General features: G+C 47.2%; 1 protein-coding gene across 1 annotated transcript in view; it reads left to right on the top strand.

Annotated features, from left to right (window-relative positions):
- The window catches only part of LOC147121047 (mucin-like protein), a 117,462-nt gene that overhangs the window by 45,607 nt on the left and 56,605 nt on the right, over positions 1-15,250 (top strand). The window contains exons 9-10 of the mRNA XM_085977688.1: positions 1,248-1,440; positions 4,581-4,700. Of these exons, the coding sequence (XP_085833814.1) occupies positions 1,248-1,440; positions 4,581-4,700 (313 nt within the window). The remainder of the gene's footprint in view (positions 1-1,247; positions 1,441-4,580; positions 4,701-15,250) is intronic.

Genomic DNA, 15,250 nt, shown 5'->3' on the forward strand with positions numbered 1-15,250 from the left:
AGAACCTCAGTGACCTCCCTTATGCAACAGTGGACGGCAAACTGTGAGATGTTGCAAATATCTCCAGCTCCAGTCTGGAGCATAAAGGTTCATGGCCACGGTCACCTTCACAGCCACTGGCAATGCAGTCTTCGTCCTGCTTTGAGGTTGCAGTTGTGGCTGCAGCAGGTGGCAGATTTCAGTGAGGACGTCCTTAGTGAAGCGCAGACGTCTGACACATTGTTCCTCGCTAAGGCTCAGGTAGGAGCATTGCTACTTGAACACTCTGGGTAAACATGGCCTCCTGCTGAGAACCCTTCTCCCCCTCCTCCTCCCTCTTCTAGCAGCTTGCCCTGCTCTGTGTCACCTCTGCTCATTCTCCCAGTCATTCTGTAGTCCAAGGGGACTGCCTACTACTGCACTCATGTCTGGGAGCAAGTAGCTTGTGCAGAAGCCTTGAAGTTAGGACAATGTTCTTCAGCACCTGCCACATCACTCCCTGTAGACTTTAGCAACTTTAAAGAACTCTAGAAGGCACCAAACACCTGTACAATCATAGCAACAGCCAATAGAAATCAATCAGCAACAAACCTGTAAGTAGTTGATGATCCCTTTAAATAGCGCCGGTGGGGGAACCTTCCTGCTGCTGAATGCGTGTTCAGCTGTGCGAGGTTAAGAGAAGCCATTAGCTGGAGCGTTGAGCCCCAAAATGGCAGCACTAGTGTCAAATCAGCGTTACACGCTGATTGATGCCATGATCTGCCTACATTGCATACTTCTGATGGACGCTCACTGTGCACGTGCTAACGCCCTCACCAATATGGCATCCGACGCAACTCACACAGAAGTGTGCACGTATGCCCCGGATGCCATTTTGGACCTCTAAGGACACTCGTAGGCCCAAAAAACAGGCGCTATGGCTCCGAAGTTTGCACCTTTCATCTTGTTAGTTTGAGCTGGATTTGAACTCAGATCCCAGAGGGGAAGATCCAATGTTTTATTTAAGTTATTAATTAAAAGAAAGTGCAGAACTTTCTGTCAGAAGATTAGATCAACTTAGTAGAATCCATGTTTGTGCAAGGTCTGTGAAAGGAGCAGGATTGATGGGTTGAAAGACCTTTCCTTGTGTTTACTTGTATTCTACTCAGCTCCTTTTCACAACTGAGATTGGGAACTTAGATTGGGGGGAGAGGGGCTCAATCTGCATCCACCCAATGTTTATTCATAACAGTATATAGGTGCCCAGCATTGTTCTCTTCTCATTGCAGGTTGTTGGTTGTTTATGCTCAGAGATGTTTTCAGGAGAGTTCTGCTCAGATTATAAAGATCACTGTAAAGGTCAGCCTTGCTTCCCAGAGCTGAAATGCACAAACCAAATGAGTCTACATCTTTTTCAATGTGATGCATGCCCTTCTACAACAATTCCAAACGGGAAAGAGGGATACAAATGCTTCTTAAGTGGTGAGAATTGATTAAGAAATTATTTTATGCTGAATTCATTGGGTTAAAGTGAAAGTATCTTTCTGGAGCAAAATCTAAATGGAAATAAGAAAAGATGGCCATTAATGATTCTTTACATTAAAACTGTATCTTTTTATAGATACCAGTTGATCTTTCATGGCATTGCCATGAAAAATATTTTGCTGTAACATTCTGTCTGCTCATCTGCCACTCTCTAATATTTTAATCTCTTTTTTTGTCTTCCAGTTTTTTTTTTGTCTACCTATCTCTGTGTAGTTCTCATATTTTCTCTTGCTGTCTCTATTAGGATAAATCTGCAACTTTAGCACCCATGTGCATTGATCTCTATGCCAGGTTGGCCTCTAACTCTTTATCTCACTCGTTCTCTCCCTTCTTCTTTTAGTCTTTCCCTGCCTCTGTTTCCTCTCTTATTGATGTCTTCTACCCCCCTGTATACCTCTCACACTTAAAACAAGAAAAAATGTCTTATTAATGATGTTTTATGTTGAAACTACAAAATGTTATATACACAGCAAATAATATTATTTAGAAATGTTAGTATTAAATATTGTAAACAAGTTATGAAATTAAAGTCAGTTTTTTTTAATGGAATGTTACCACTCTGTTGCCAGAGTGAAGTATACTATGGAAACTGGGGAAGGGAGGGAGAGCAGCCAAAAGTCATGGCCAATATTGGAACTAATAACACAGATAGAAGTAGGTTTAAAGTCCAGCAGAGGGAGTTTAAGAAGTTAGGCACTCAATTGAAAAACAAGACCTCAGGGTAGTAATCTCTGGCTTGATTCCTATGCCGCACGCTGGACAGGTTAAAGAGAGGAAGATTAGGAAAGTCATCCTGTGGCTGCAAGGAGGGAAGAGTCCATATGCTTGGGGAATTGTTGTGAGTTCTGGAACTAGGGAAGGTTATACTGAAGGGATAGCCTTCACCTGAACCGAAGTGGCACTAGCATCTTTACGGAGAGGGTAAATAGATCACTGGAGGAGGATTTAAACTAATATGGCAGGGGAGGAATGGGGAAAGTCTAGTGAGGAAGCGGAGGATTAATAAAGCTATTGGAATAAAAGCAGAAGGTTTAACTGAAACAAATAGTGAGAAAATATTATCAAAGGAGAAAGGGAAAGAAAGAGGCCTGGAAGTAGTGCGAGATAAAAGCATTGTTGTGGAAGGGGCAAAGGATAGCAAAAAATGTCATGAGAAAACCAGGAAAAAGAGAAAGGCCTGTAATGCATGCTAAAAAAATTGGAGTCAGGATTAGGTGACATGTATGTATGTATGTATGTGAATGCATGAAGCATCCAAAATTTGTAGACTCAGAAGCATTAATAACTATGGAGGGATATGATATAGTAGCTATAGCAGAGATGTGAGCTCAGTCTAGACAGGACTCAGGACTTAATATTCCTGGTTATAATATTTTCAGGAGCGATAAGGAGGGGAAAAAGGAAAATGAGGTGCTAATGTTAGTAAAGAATTTGTAGCACCAGAATGTCCTGGAGGTTGTGTTAAGACAGAATCCATATGGATAGAGTTAAGAAATAGGAAAGGAAATTGTACAATTCTTAGCATGCATTACAGGCCAGCAAACAGTGGAGATGATATACAGGTAGAGATTTGAAGACAGTTCAGCGGGATATGCAAGAACAACAGGGCAATAATACTGGGTGATTTTAATTATTCCAAGATTGACTGGAATAAAGATAATGCATGTGGTCAAAGTGGGGATATAACGGATGTGAGCGTCTCTCCGACAGAAGAACAATTGGGGAATAGTGATCATAATATAGCTAGGTTCCAGAATAGAAAAGGATAATGAAATCAAAAATAAGGGTGCTGGACTGGAAAAAGGTGAAGTTTAGCAAGATAAGAAGGGATCTGGCCCAAATTAACTGAGCAGAAAAGCTAGCAAACAGCTCAATGGATCAAGTTATTAATAGGGGAGATTTTCTTGGGTCTTTGGCCAATTGCCAGATCACCTGGGCACAGCAAATGGCAGAAAATCAAATGGGTCAGAAAATGGGATGGATTCCTTTACAGACATGTGCTCCGACCCATCTGATTTTTCAATATCTGTTGACCACAGCGATCTAGTGTGATTGACTACAGACTCAGGAAAATCTCCACAATATCGCAAAAGACATAAAGAAAGATTTAAATGGTTACTTTCAGTTGGAATTCATATACATTTAGTTGCTAATATTGTGAATAGCAATCTAATTGTTAATTTCAAACTCTTTCATATAGCATCTTTTTTAACTCTTATTTCCCTTCCATTTCCTTTTTTAACCAATTTTCCCCCCTCGTCTCCTCACAAACATTGACTTCCTACTGAATACGTTTCCATAGGTGTATGGCGCCATCTGGTACCTTGCAAAAGTGACCATTCTTCATGTGTGAGATTAGACAGTAAATGTCGGCAGGCTGTTTTATTATCGGGAATATCACAGCCAAGTCCTTATCTGGAAGTGTGCCTTTGTAGAAGTTAGAAAGTTTCACTGTATAGTGATCAGGAGTAGCAACCTTTTGCAATTTTCCTCTCTCAAACCAATTATAGTGCTACTACCGCCACCCCTGCTGAGACCAGCTACTTTAGCATAGACTGACAGTTGTACCATGAACTTTTCTGGTCTGTATGGTTTAGCCAAACCTCTCTAAAGATTACTTATATATTCAAAACATAATCTACATTCATTGTTAGGATTGGTACTAAAGTCTGTGCTATACGATAGATTTTATTAATTTACACTCACGCTACAGAGTTTTACCCACTAGGAATCCATATCAGGGAATCGGGCTTATGGGCCAGCACAACCACAGAATTTTCTGCCCATAATCAATGGAAAATCCTGCTGACATCCAGACCTGAATTTCCAATAAGTGCTCTTGGCAGTGGCACTGAGCGTGTGAATTTGTAAAATTAATCCTATGACTCATTTTGTGCATCATGTATCAAAAGTATATCGTTGAAAGCATGTAGATTCTGCCACACTTACATATGTGTTGTGTTGTATGTTTTAGCAGAAAGATGGCTACTAACACTATTGGACGATACAATTATTTTAATTCCTTGGATAATGTTATTTTCTGTTCTTGGATTAATCCTTTTTTAAAACCTTTTCAGATAAATGCCTTCCACCATTTCCTTTCCCCTGCCATGAATTAGCTGACTGCATCAGCACTACTGACAGCTACATCTGTCAATGCAAGCCAGGGTTCATGGGTGATGGAAGAAACTGCACAGGTAAGCGTTAAAAGCTCAAAGTCACCCTGCTAGTCTTTTAGAGGCATTCTGCAATGTTATGATGTTACCAAATGTGATTGGCAAGCACAATTGTTTCAGTGGCTTAGACACCAGTGAACCCATATCAAAATTGCACGATAGAGTTAAAGAAATTGAGTTCACATTGCAATTTCCTTAGAGGAGAAGGGGAGTGGAAGCAAGACATTAACCCAGGGAAAAGAAAATAAGAGTGTGTCTCGAGATTGGGTACCCTTGTTTACCAGTTAATAACAGGAAACCATTGCAGAGGCCTAGGAGCTGCTTATCTCCCATACTGTCTGTCAGTGCATGATACAACAAGGTCCTAAAAAAGAAAAGGGAAAAAAAATCATTCAAAAAATGTGTATGGCTCCACCACTGACTCACTGGATAAAAGCCATGGAGGAGATTTTATGATGTTACCAAATGTGATTGGCCAGCACCACTACCTGGTGTGGGACTGAGCCATATGGATTAATTTAATTCAAGTTACCTCAGCACCCTAGACTAGGAAAGGTTCCTACTTCTGATTGCTGTCTGGTGGTACTTGCTGGAAAATGTGCATGTGTGGATGTGAAGTGAGGACAGGATCAAGCATGCCAGTGTTTCTTGTCCAGGCATATGCATGAACAGTGGCCACTTGGTAATGCCCAATGGGCCAGCAGTGCCCCAGCATGGAGTCATTGCCTTTTAGAAAGGAGGGGAGAAAAATAATGAAAATTGGGAGGGAGGGTAGAAAGAATGCACAGCTAGCAACTAAATTCTGTGCTGTATTAATTAGGCTGGGATGTTTGCTGAGCAATACAGCCTGCCACTTGTGAAATAAACTGACAACACTGTGCCATTTTATAACAAGGGCAATATGCTTTGAGAATTTACAGCAGTGATAATTTTATCAAGCTCTTCTGCAGATCAATTACAGGACTGACACAGCAGAGCAACACCGCTCTCATATCTTTCTCTCACAGTAAGTTAACTCAGCTGTGAACAGAAAGAATACATTTCCCCCCCTGTTTCATAAATCCTGAGTGACATCAACTAAGAAAGATTACAGGCTACATTTTAAAAATTCGTTCCTGGGATGTGGGCGTTGCTGGCAAGGCCAGCATTTATTGCCCATCCCTAATTGCCCTTGAGAAGGTGGTGGTGAGCCGCCTTCTTGAACCGCTGCAGTCCTTGTGGTGAAGGTACTCCCACAGTGCTGTTAGGGAGGGAGTTCCAGGATTTTGACCCAGCGACGATGAAGGATCGGTGATATATTTCCAAGTCAGGATGGTGTGTAACTTGAAGGGGAACTTGCAGGTGATGGTATTCCCATGCGCCTGCTGCCCTTGTCCTTCTAGGTGGCTGAGGTCGTGGGATTGGAAGATGCTGCTGAAGAAGCCTTGGCGAGTTGCTGCAGTGCATCTTGTAAATGGTACAAACTGCAGCCACGGTATGCCGGTGGTGAAGGGAGTGAATGTTGTTGGAGGGTGGTCGATGGGGTGCCAATCAAGCGGGCTGCTTTGTCCTGGATGGTGTCGAGCTTCTTGAGTGTTGTTGGAACTGCACTCATCCACGCAAGTGGAGAGTATTCCATCACACTCCTGACTTGTGGCTTGTAGATGGTGGAAAGGCTTTGGGGAGTCAGGAGGTGAGACACTCGCCGAAGAATTACCCAGCCTCTGACCTGCTCTTGTAGCCACAGTATTTATGTGGTTGGTCCAGTTAAGTTTCTGGTCAATGGTGACCCCCAGGATGTTGATGGTGGGGGATTCGGCGATGGTAATGTCATTGAATGTCAAGGAACGGTGGTTAGACTCTCGCTTGTTGGAGATAGTCATTGCCTGGCACTTGTGTGGCGCGAATGTTACTTGCCACTTATCAGCCCAAGCCTGAATGTCGTCCAGGTCTTGCTGCATTCGGGCATGGACTGCTTCATTATCTGAGGAGTTGTGAATGGCACGGAACACTGTGCAATCATCAGCGAACATCCCCATTTCTGACCTTATGATGGAGGGAAGGTCATTGATGAAGCAGCTGAAGATGGTTGGGCCTAGGACACTGCTTTGAGGAACTCCTGCAGCGATGTCCTGGGGCTGAGATGATTGACCTCTAACAACGACAACCATCTTCATTTGTGCTAGGTATGACTCCAGTCAGTGGAAAGTTTCCCCCCTGATTCCCATTGACTTCAATTTTACTGGAGCTCCTTGATGCCACAATTGGTCAAATGCTGCCTTGATGTCAAGGGCAGTCACTCTCACCTCAACTCTGGAATTCAGCTCTTTTGTCCTGGTTGAACCCAAACTGAGCTTCGGTGAGCAGGTTATTGGTGAGTAAGTGCCGCTTGATAGCACTGTCGATGACACCTTCTGTGACGGGGGTGGGGAGCCACGGGGCCGTGTAGGCACGGGGCCGTGCTCTCCGGGTAATGTAGGTTCTGGACCCAAGTGCAGAAACGAGGCGAGAGGCAAATATACAGTACTTTGTTTGAACTTAACTAGATTCACACATAACTAGATTCATACAAGGAACAGAACAGCATACGTAAGAACTCGAGACAGGAACACCACAGCATACATAGAACTCGAGACAAGAACAATGTACATAGAACTCGAGACAAGTTACAAAACGACTAGTCAAGAATAGGAACTCAGGACAGCTTCCATGAGGCAACCTACTTGTCCATACTGAGCTGGGATAAGCTTACCACAAGCGCAACCAGCTTGCCGAGACGAGACTCGAAACAAGCTATCACGAGGGGCTGCCGCAGGGGTAACAGGCTTATCAATACAGAGCTCAAGACAAGCGCCAGCATGGCAACACGCTAGTCCAGCCCAGCACCTTATCAAGACTAAGAACAACAAGAACACAGACTTAGTTACATCTTAAATACAGAGCTCGAGAGAACCATGGCAACCAGCTAGTCAAAGCCAGGAGCCACAGAGCGAAGGCTAGTCCCCGGATCCCCGGTTAGGACTGAGCACAGAGGGAAGCAACCACAGAACTTATATACCAAGAAAACCAGGTGAAACCCATGAACAGTTAACAGGCCGTTAAGAATTAACACAGGAAGCTAGGAACAATTAACAAAGGGCTAGAAACAATTAACAAAGGAAAACAAACAAGTGAAGGTGCCATCTAGAGGCTACAGACGGAACTGACTGGCACCCTCACAACCTTCCATCACTTTGCTGATGATTGAGAGTAGACTGATGGGGTGGTAATTGGCTGGATTGGATTTGTCCTCCTTTTTGTGGACAGGACATACCTGGGCAGTTTTCCATATTGTTGGGTAGATGCCAGTGTTGTAGCTGTACTGGAACAGCTTGGCTAGAGGTGCGGCTAGTTCTGGAGCACAAGTCTTTAGCACGATAGCCGGGATTTTGTCAGGATCGATAGCCTTTGCTGTATCCACTGCGCTCAGCCATTTCTTGATATCACATGGAGTGAATCGAATTGCCTGAAGGCTGGATTCTGTGATGGTGGGGACCTCAGGAGGAGGCCAGTATAGATCTTCCACTCGGCACTTCTGGCTGAAGATGATTGCAAAAGCTTCAGCCTTGTCTTTTGCACTCGCGTGCTGGGCTCCGTCATCATTGAGGATGGGGATATTCGTGGAGCCTCCTCCTCCCTCCTCCTCCCATTAGTTGTTTAATTGAACACCACCATTCACGACTGGATGTGGCAGGACTGCAGAGCTTTGATTTGATCCGTTGATTGTGGGATCGCTTTTCTCTGTCTATAGCTTGTTGCTTCTGCTGTTTAGCATGTATGTAGTGTAACATTTGCATATTGAATTATCATTGGCCCGCAGGCATCTGTAAGGAATACCTATTATATTCACATGTGATCACATGCTGAGTTGTCATTGGCCTGCAGGCATCTGTAAGGACTACTATTGTTTTGGAAGACCCAGGCTAGGGGTCTTAACTCCATCTTGTCCCCACACAGTGCTGTATGAGTAATCACAGACCTGATGCTTCATAAAAGAGTTTAAACTGTAATACTCCGTTGTCCTGCAATTTATTATTTTTGTACAAAGTGTGCAAAACAAGACATGTAGTCCTGTGTTGCAGCTTCCCCAGGTTGGCACCTCATTTTTAGGTACGCCTGGTGCTGCTCCTGGCATGCTCTTCTACACTCCTTATTGAACCAGGGTTGGTCCCCTGGCTTGATGGTAATGGTACCAATACTGTGATGGACAGATGCATCTGCAACAGTTAGATTGGTGAGGATGAGGTCAAGTAGGTTTTTCCCTCATTCTCTCACCATCTGCCACAATCCTAGTCTGGCAGTTATGACCTTCAGGACTCTGCCTGCTTGGTCAGTAGTGGTGCTACCGAGCCACTCTTGGTGATGGACATTGAAGTCCCCCACCCAGAGTAAATTCTGTTTGCTACTCTCAGTGCTTTTTCCAACATGGAAGAGTACTGATTCATCAGTTGAGGGAGGGTGGTAGGTGGTAATCAGCAGGAGGTTTCCTTGCCTGTGCTTGACCTAATGCCATGAGATTTCATGGGGTCTGGAGTCAGTGTCAGGCTGTGGCTTGACCAGCTCTCCCAATTTTGGCACAAGTCTCCAGATGTTAGTAAGGAGGAGTTTGCAGGGTTGACTGGGCGTGCCGTTGTCGTGTCCAAAGCTGGTGCCGAGGTTGATGCCGGGTGGTACATCCAGTTTTATTTTTATTATTATTGTTTTTTGTAGCGGTTGTGTACAACTGAGTGGCTTGCTAGGCCATTTCAGAGGGCAGTTAAGAGTGAACCACATTGCCGTGGGTCTGGAGACACATATAGGCCAGACCTGGTAAGGGCAGCAGATTTCCTTCCCTGAAAGACATTAGTGAACCAGATGGGTTTTTACGACAATCCGATAGTTTCATGGTCACCATTACTGATACTAGCTTTTTGTTCCAGATTTATTTAATTTATTGAGTTTAAATTCCCCAGCTGCCGTGGTGGGATTTGAACTCATGCCTCTGGATCATTAGCCTAGGCCTCTGGATTACTTGTCCAGTAACATAACCACAATGCTACCGTTCCCTTTTTGCGATAAATCACATGACAGTGGGAACAAGAGAGATAGAAAATGTCTGACTAGAGTGCAAAACCCCTAGTTTTCAAAAAAATTGGAGCGTGCTCTAATGGTCATTTTATATGCCAACATATTAAGATCACAAAATACAGAATCTTTTTATTGCATAAAAAATAGAACATCTAAGAGCCATAATATGATGCCTCCAAGGTTGAAGAGTGTATGATAGAAGATGAGGCAAATCAAGAAGTAGTAATTAAGTAGCACCACAAGAGAGTGATTATAAGGACAAGAGACGGCACAGAGTAAAAAATGTCAAGTGCTGCAGAACAGGATCCATTCTTCTGTTGTATCCAAGCACCAGTATTAATTAAAATAGAAATAGCTATCCTCCCACAAAGTATCACTAGAGGTTCAGTACGTCCCTCCTCTGGATGCTCAAATTTCCCCTCGAACTGTGTGATAAACTGTGACTTTTTAGTGACAGCAGTTCCCCAGAGATTACTCCCGCCCTGCTCTGGGAGATTGCCAAGCAGTAGTCCAGAGGGACATCATACATTGCCAGTGAAAAGAAATCTTGAAGATAGATGATGCTCCACTCCTACCATACCTAAAAAACAAAACCCTGTGGCAGAGCCACTAAAGGACTCAGACTGTTTGTATATAATTCCCTTTAACAACATGTTAGCTACAGCCTGAGTCTGTATCTTTAATTATACTGTTTACTTGTACAGAGCGTGATTACTTTAACAATGCGGGTAAACGCGATGACGTCACGCCGTTCATCACATGATCCCCCACTGGCAGGAAGAACGTGATGACGTGATGACGTTATCCATGGGACCGCCCGAGCAGTCCTCATGGAGCCTCTGAACTGAGCAGACCTACACTTGATGTTCTCCTGTAGTTACTTGTTTAAACCTGTTAGTTTCCATTAAACTTCATTTTGTTTGATCGCCTGAGTGGACCTCAGTCTTTGGATAGGAACTAGACATTCCTACATTGGTGACCCCGACTTTTGTGAACGGTTTTCGCAGAAGATACTCAACATGGAAATGAACGCAGTTACCTTGAAGCTACCACAGTTCTGGGAGCAACAACCAGCCGTGTGGTTCATCCAGGCTGAAGCCCAGTTCGCCATCAGGGACATCGTTGCGGATCAGACCCGTTATTATTACGTGGTCTCCGCGCTCGACAGCGCCACAGCCTCGCGGATCGTCAGCCTACTCGGTAGTCCGCCTACTGATTGCAAGTATGACACGTTAAAGGCAGGGTTGCTGCAGGTCTTCGGGCTCACAAAGTCGGAGCGCGCCTGCCGGCTGCTCGCTATGCCCGGCCTCGGGGACTCCAAGCCGTCCAAACTCATGAGCCAAATGCTCACGCTCCTCGGTTCCGAACCGGAATGCTTCCTCTTCAGGGAGCTATTCCTCAGCCTCCTACCGGAGCAAGTTCAGGCCGCCCTAGCCAGGTCCGAAGTCACAGACTGCGCGGAGCTTGCTGCCGAAGCGGACAAGATTTTTGCGGTGACACAGCAGTACTGCGCTGCCACGAGGCGCCCATCCCCCACAAACGCTGCTCCAGCTCCTCAATCAGCGGGGCTGTGCTTCTACCACGCCCGTTTTGGTGCGAAAGCAAGATGCTGCCGCCCTCCCTGCAGTTTTTCACTAAAAAAAAATCTTCAGCCACCCTAGCGAAAGAGGACCGGGTCTAACGAGCGCCCCGTGGCTGCGATGGCCATCGGAGATTCGGGAAAGCTTCTCTTCATCACCGACTCCCTATCTGGTCGACGTTTCCTTTGTGATACCAGGGCGCAGTGTAGCATCCTACCTGCGTCACATCTCGATATACTAGCTGGGGGCCACGGCCCCTCCCTCGAGGCGGCTAACGGCGCAGCCATTCGGACCTTCGGAAGGCGGCGGGTCCAGGTGTGTTTCGGCGGCCAGTGCTTCCACTGGGAATTCATCACGGCCAAAGTCTCGCAGGCCATCCTTGGGGCGGATTTTTTGTGCGCCAACGGCCTCCTGGTCGATGTCCGACACCGCCGGTTGATCAATGCGGCCACGTTCCACTCCATCCTGTGCTACCGCGGTAACGCTGTACCGTGCACTGTCTCCTGTGCGTTCCCGCCTCCAGATGACTTCACTCGCCTCCTCGGAAAGTTCCCAGATCTCACCAGGCCCACTTTCTCCTCCTCGGCCACTAAACATGGTATAGAACATTACATCACCACTACTGGCTCCCCGGTTTACGCACGGGCCCGACGACTCGAACCCGGCAAGCTCGCGGCTGCGAAAGCGGAGTTCGACACGATGGAGCGGCTGGGGATTATTCGCCGGTCGAGTAGTCCCTGGTCTTCGCCTCTCCACATTGTTCTGAAACCCGGCGGCGGATGGCGTCCATGCGGCGACTACCGACGCCTGAACGACGCCACTACTCCTGATCGGTACCCGATCCCGCATATTCAAGATTTCTCGGCCCATTTGGCGGGAAATACTTTTTTTCAAAAGTCGACCTCGTCGGTGGTTACCACCAGGTCCCCGTGCACCCGCAAGACGTCCCGAAAACCGCAGTCATCACCCCATTCAGCCTGTTTGAATTTCTGCGGATGCCGTTTGGTTTGAAGAATGCTGCACAGGCTTTCCAGCGCTTGATGGACTCCGTGCTTCGGGACCTAAAATTCATCTTCGTCTACCTCGACGACATCCTCATCGCCAGCCCTAGCAAAGAGGAGCACCTCTGCCATTTGCGCACCCTCTTAACACGCCTCAGTCAACACGGTTTGATTATCAACCCGGCCAAGTGCCAGTTCGGCCTGCAGCGGATTGATTTCTTGGGCCACCGCATCACATCAAACGGCGCAATTCCCTTACAGACGAAGGTCGAGGCCGTTACATCTTTCCCGCGCCCGTAGACCATCAAGGCCCTACAAGAGTTCCTCGGGATGGTCAATTTTTATCACCGGTTCGTCCCTAAGGCATCCCTTGTACGAGGCCCTCAAGGCCAAGTCCGGTAAGGATCCGATCAGCTGGACGGCCGAGATGGACCAGGCGTTCGTCGACACCAAAGGCGCCTTGGCCAACGCAACCATGCTGGCGCATCCGCTTCCAGGTGCAACCATTGCCCTTGCCACCGATGCATCAGACTACGGAATCGGCGCAGTGCAGGAACAGTGGGTGAATGGGACGTGGCAACCGCTGGCGATTTTCAGCCGTCAATTACGGCGAAACGAAAGAAAGTACAGCACTTTCGACTGGGAGTTGCTAACCCTTTTTCTGGCCATCCACCATTTCCGGTTCTTACTAGAGGGACGTCCGTTCACGGCTTTTGTAGACCACAAGCCACTAACGTTCGCTATGGCCAAGACCGCCGAACCGTGGTCAGCTCGGCAACAACGTCACCTGACGTTCATTTCAGAATTTATCACGGACATTCAGCATTTGTCCGGCAAAGGCAACCTGGTGGCGGATTGCCTCTCCCGCGCGACTGTTCACGCAGTCCAACTCGGAATCGACTATGCCCTCATGGCTGCAGATCAAACCTCGGACCCAGAGGTCCAAGCATACAGGACCAGCCCCTCTAGCTTCCAAGCGGCCGACATCAAATTCCATGCCGCAGGCACCACGCTACTTTGCGACGTCTCCATGGGAGCTCCCCGCCCTATCGTACCAGTCGCCTGGCGCAGAAAAGTTTTCAACGCCATACACGGGTTGTCACACCCTGGCATGAAGGCCTCGCAAAGGCTGATGTCATCAAAATTCGTCTGGAAGGGTATGCACATGGATGTCCGCGACTGGGCCAACACCTGCGTGGTCTGTCACAAGGCCAAGGTACAACGGCATGTAAACGCTCCATTGGCCACTTTCGCTGTTCCGGAGCGTCGTTTCGACCACGTGAATGTGGACCTCGTGGGGCCGCTTCCACCTTCTCAAGGTTTCACACACATCCTCACAATGGTAGACCGCACCACTAGATGGCCAGAGGCGGTTCCTTTGGTTTCCAACTCTTCGACAGATGTAGCCAGAGCTTTCATCTCATCTTGGGTTGCTCGATTCGGGGTACCGGCGGACATCTCTTCCGATCGTGGACCACAGTTTTCATCTGAGCTCTGGAACGCTGTGGCGCAGGGGCTCGGCACCAAGCTACATCGCACCACCGCCTATCATCCACAGGCGAACGGTCTGTGCGAGCGATTCCACAGGTCGCTCAAAGCCGCTCTGCGGGCCAGTCTTCAAGGCGCGGGATGGGTGGACAGACTTCCATGGGTCCTTTTGGGTCTTCGCATGGCACCCAAAGAAGATTTGCAATCGTCCTCGGTGGAACTCGTATATGGCCAGCCACTACGGGTACCAGGGGATTTCCTCCCGTCTCCAACAGAGCCATGGTCTGCATCCCAGCAACTCGTCAGCCACCAGGAAGCAGCCAGCTGTTTCACTCCAGTGCCTACGTCGCATCACGGCTTACAGAGCTCCCACGTCCCAACTGAGCTGAAAAACGCCGAGTACGTGTTTATCCGCCACGACGCTCACCGGGATCCGCTCAAGCCTCCTTACACTGGTCCCTTCCGCGTCATAGAGCTGGGAGACAAAAACTTTTCGGTCGATATCGGAGGTAAACCGGACCATATTTCGGTGGACCGGTTGAAGCCGGCACACTTAGACCTGTACGCCCAGTCGAGATCGCCCAACCACCAAAACATGGCCGACCGCCCACAGTCGCCGTGCCAGATCCACCACAACCGCCCGCCAGCCCGACCACCGCCCATCAGCTTCCACCTCAGGGTTACAGAAGTCGCTCGGACAGGCTTATCAGGCCTCCTCGCCGTCTCACTTTTGCTGTTAAAGACAATTCTGGGGGGGCGCATGTGGCGGAGCCACTAAAGGACTCAGATCATTTGTATATAATTCCCTTTAACAACATGTTAGCTACAGCCTGAGTCTGTATCTTTAATTATACTGTTTACTTGTACAGAGTGTGATTACTTTAACAGGGCGGGTAAACGCGATGACGTCACGCCGTACATCACGTGATCCCCCACTGACGGGAAGAACGTGATGACGTCATGACGTCATCCATGGGACTGCCCGAGCAGTCCTCGTGGAGCCTCTGAACTGAGCAGACCTACACTCGATGTTCTCCTGTAGTTACTTGTTTAAACCTGTTAGTTTCCATTAAACGTCGTTTTGTTTGATCGCCTGAGTTGACCTCAGTCTTTGGATAGGAACTAGACATTCCTACAACCCCATATTAGCTACTTTCAGGATCCAGCCCTTTTGCTGTTCTTGGATCCAGAAAAGCATTTGACAGATTTCAATGAGTACACTGGAAGGCCATGCTAAAAGGAATGGGCTTCAGGGAAAGGTTAATAAGGTATTGTTGGTTGGACTACCCTCCCAAGCTCTCTGCTGGGGAAATAAAAGACCTCAAAATGAACAACCCATCCAGGCTTTTACACGTTACAAATTCTCCCAGGCATACCGCTGAATGGTTTTACAGAATTAGTTAGGGTCGAGATTGTG

Source organism: Somniosus microcephalus, chromosome 3 (assembly GCF_052327205.1).
Source record: "Somniosus microcephalus isolate GS21.2 chromosome 3, FLI_Smic_1.0, whole genome shotgun sequence".
In the NCBI taxonomy this organism is placed as follows: Eukaryota; Metazoa; Chordata; class Chondrichthyes; order Squaliformes; family Somniosidae; genus Somniosus; species Somniosus microcephalus.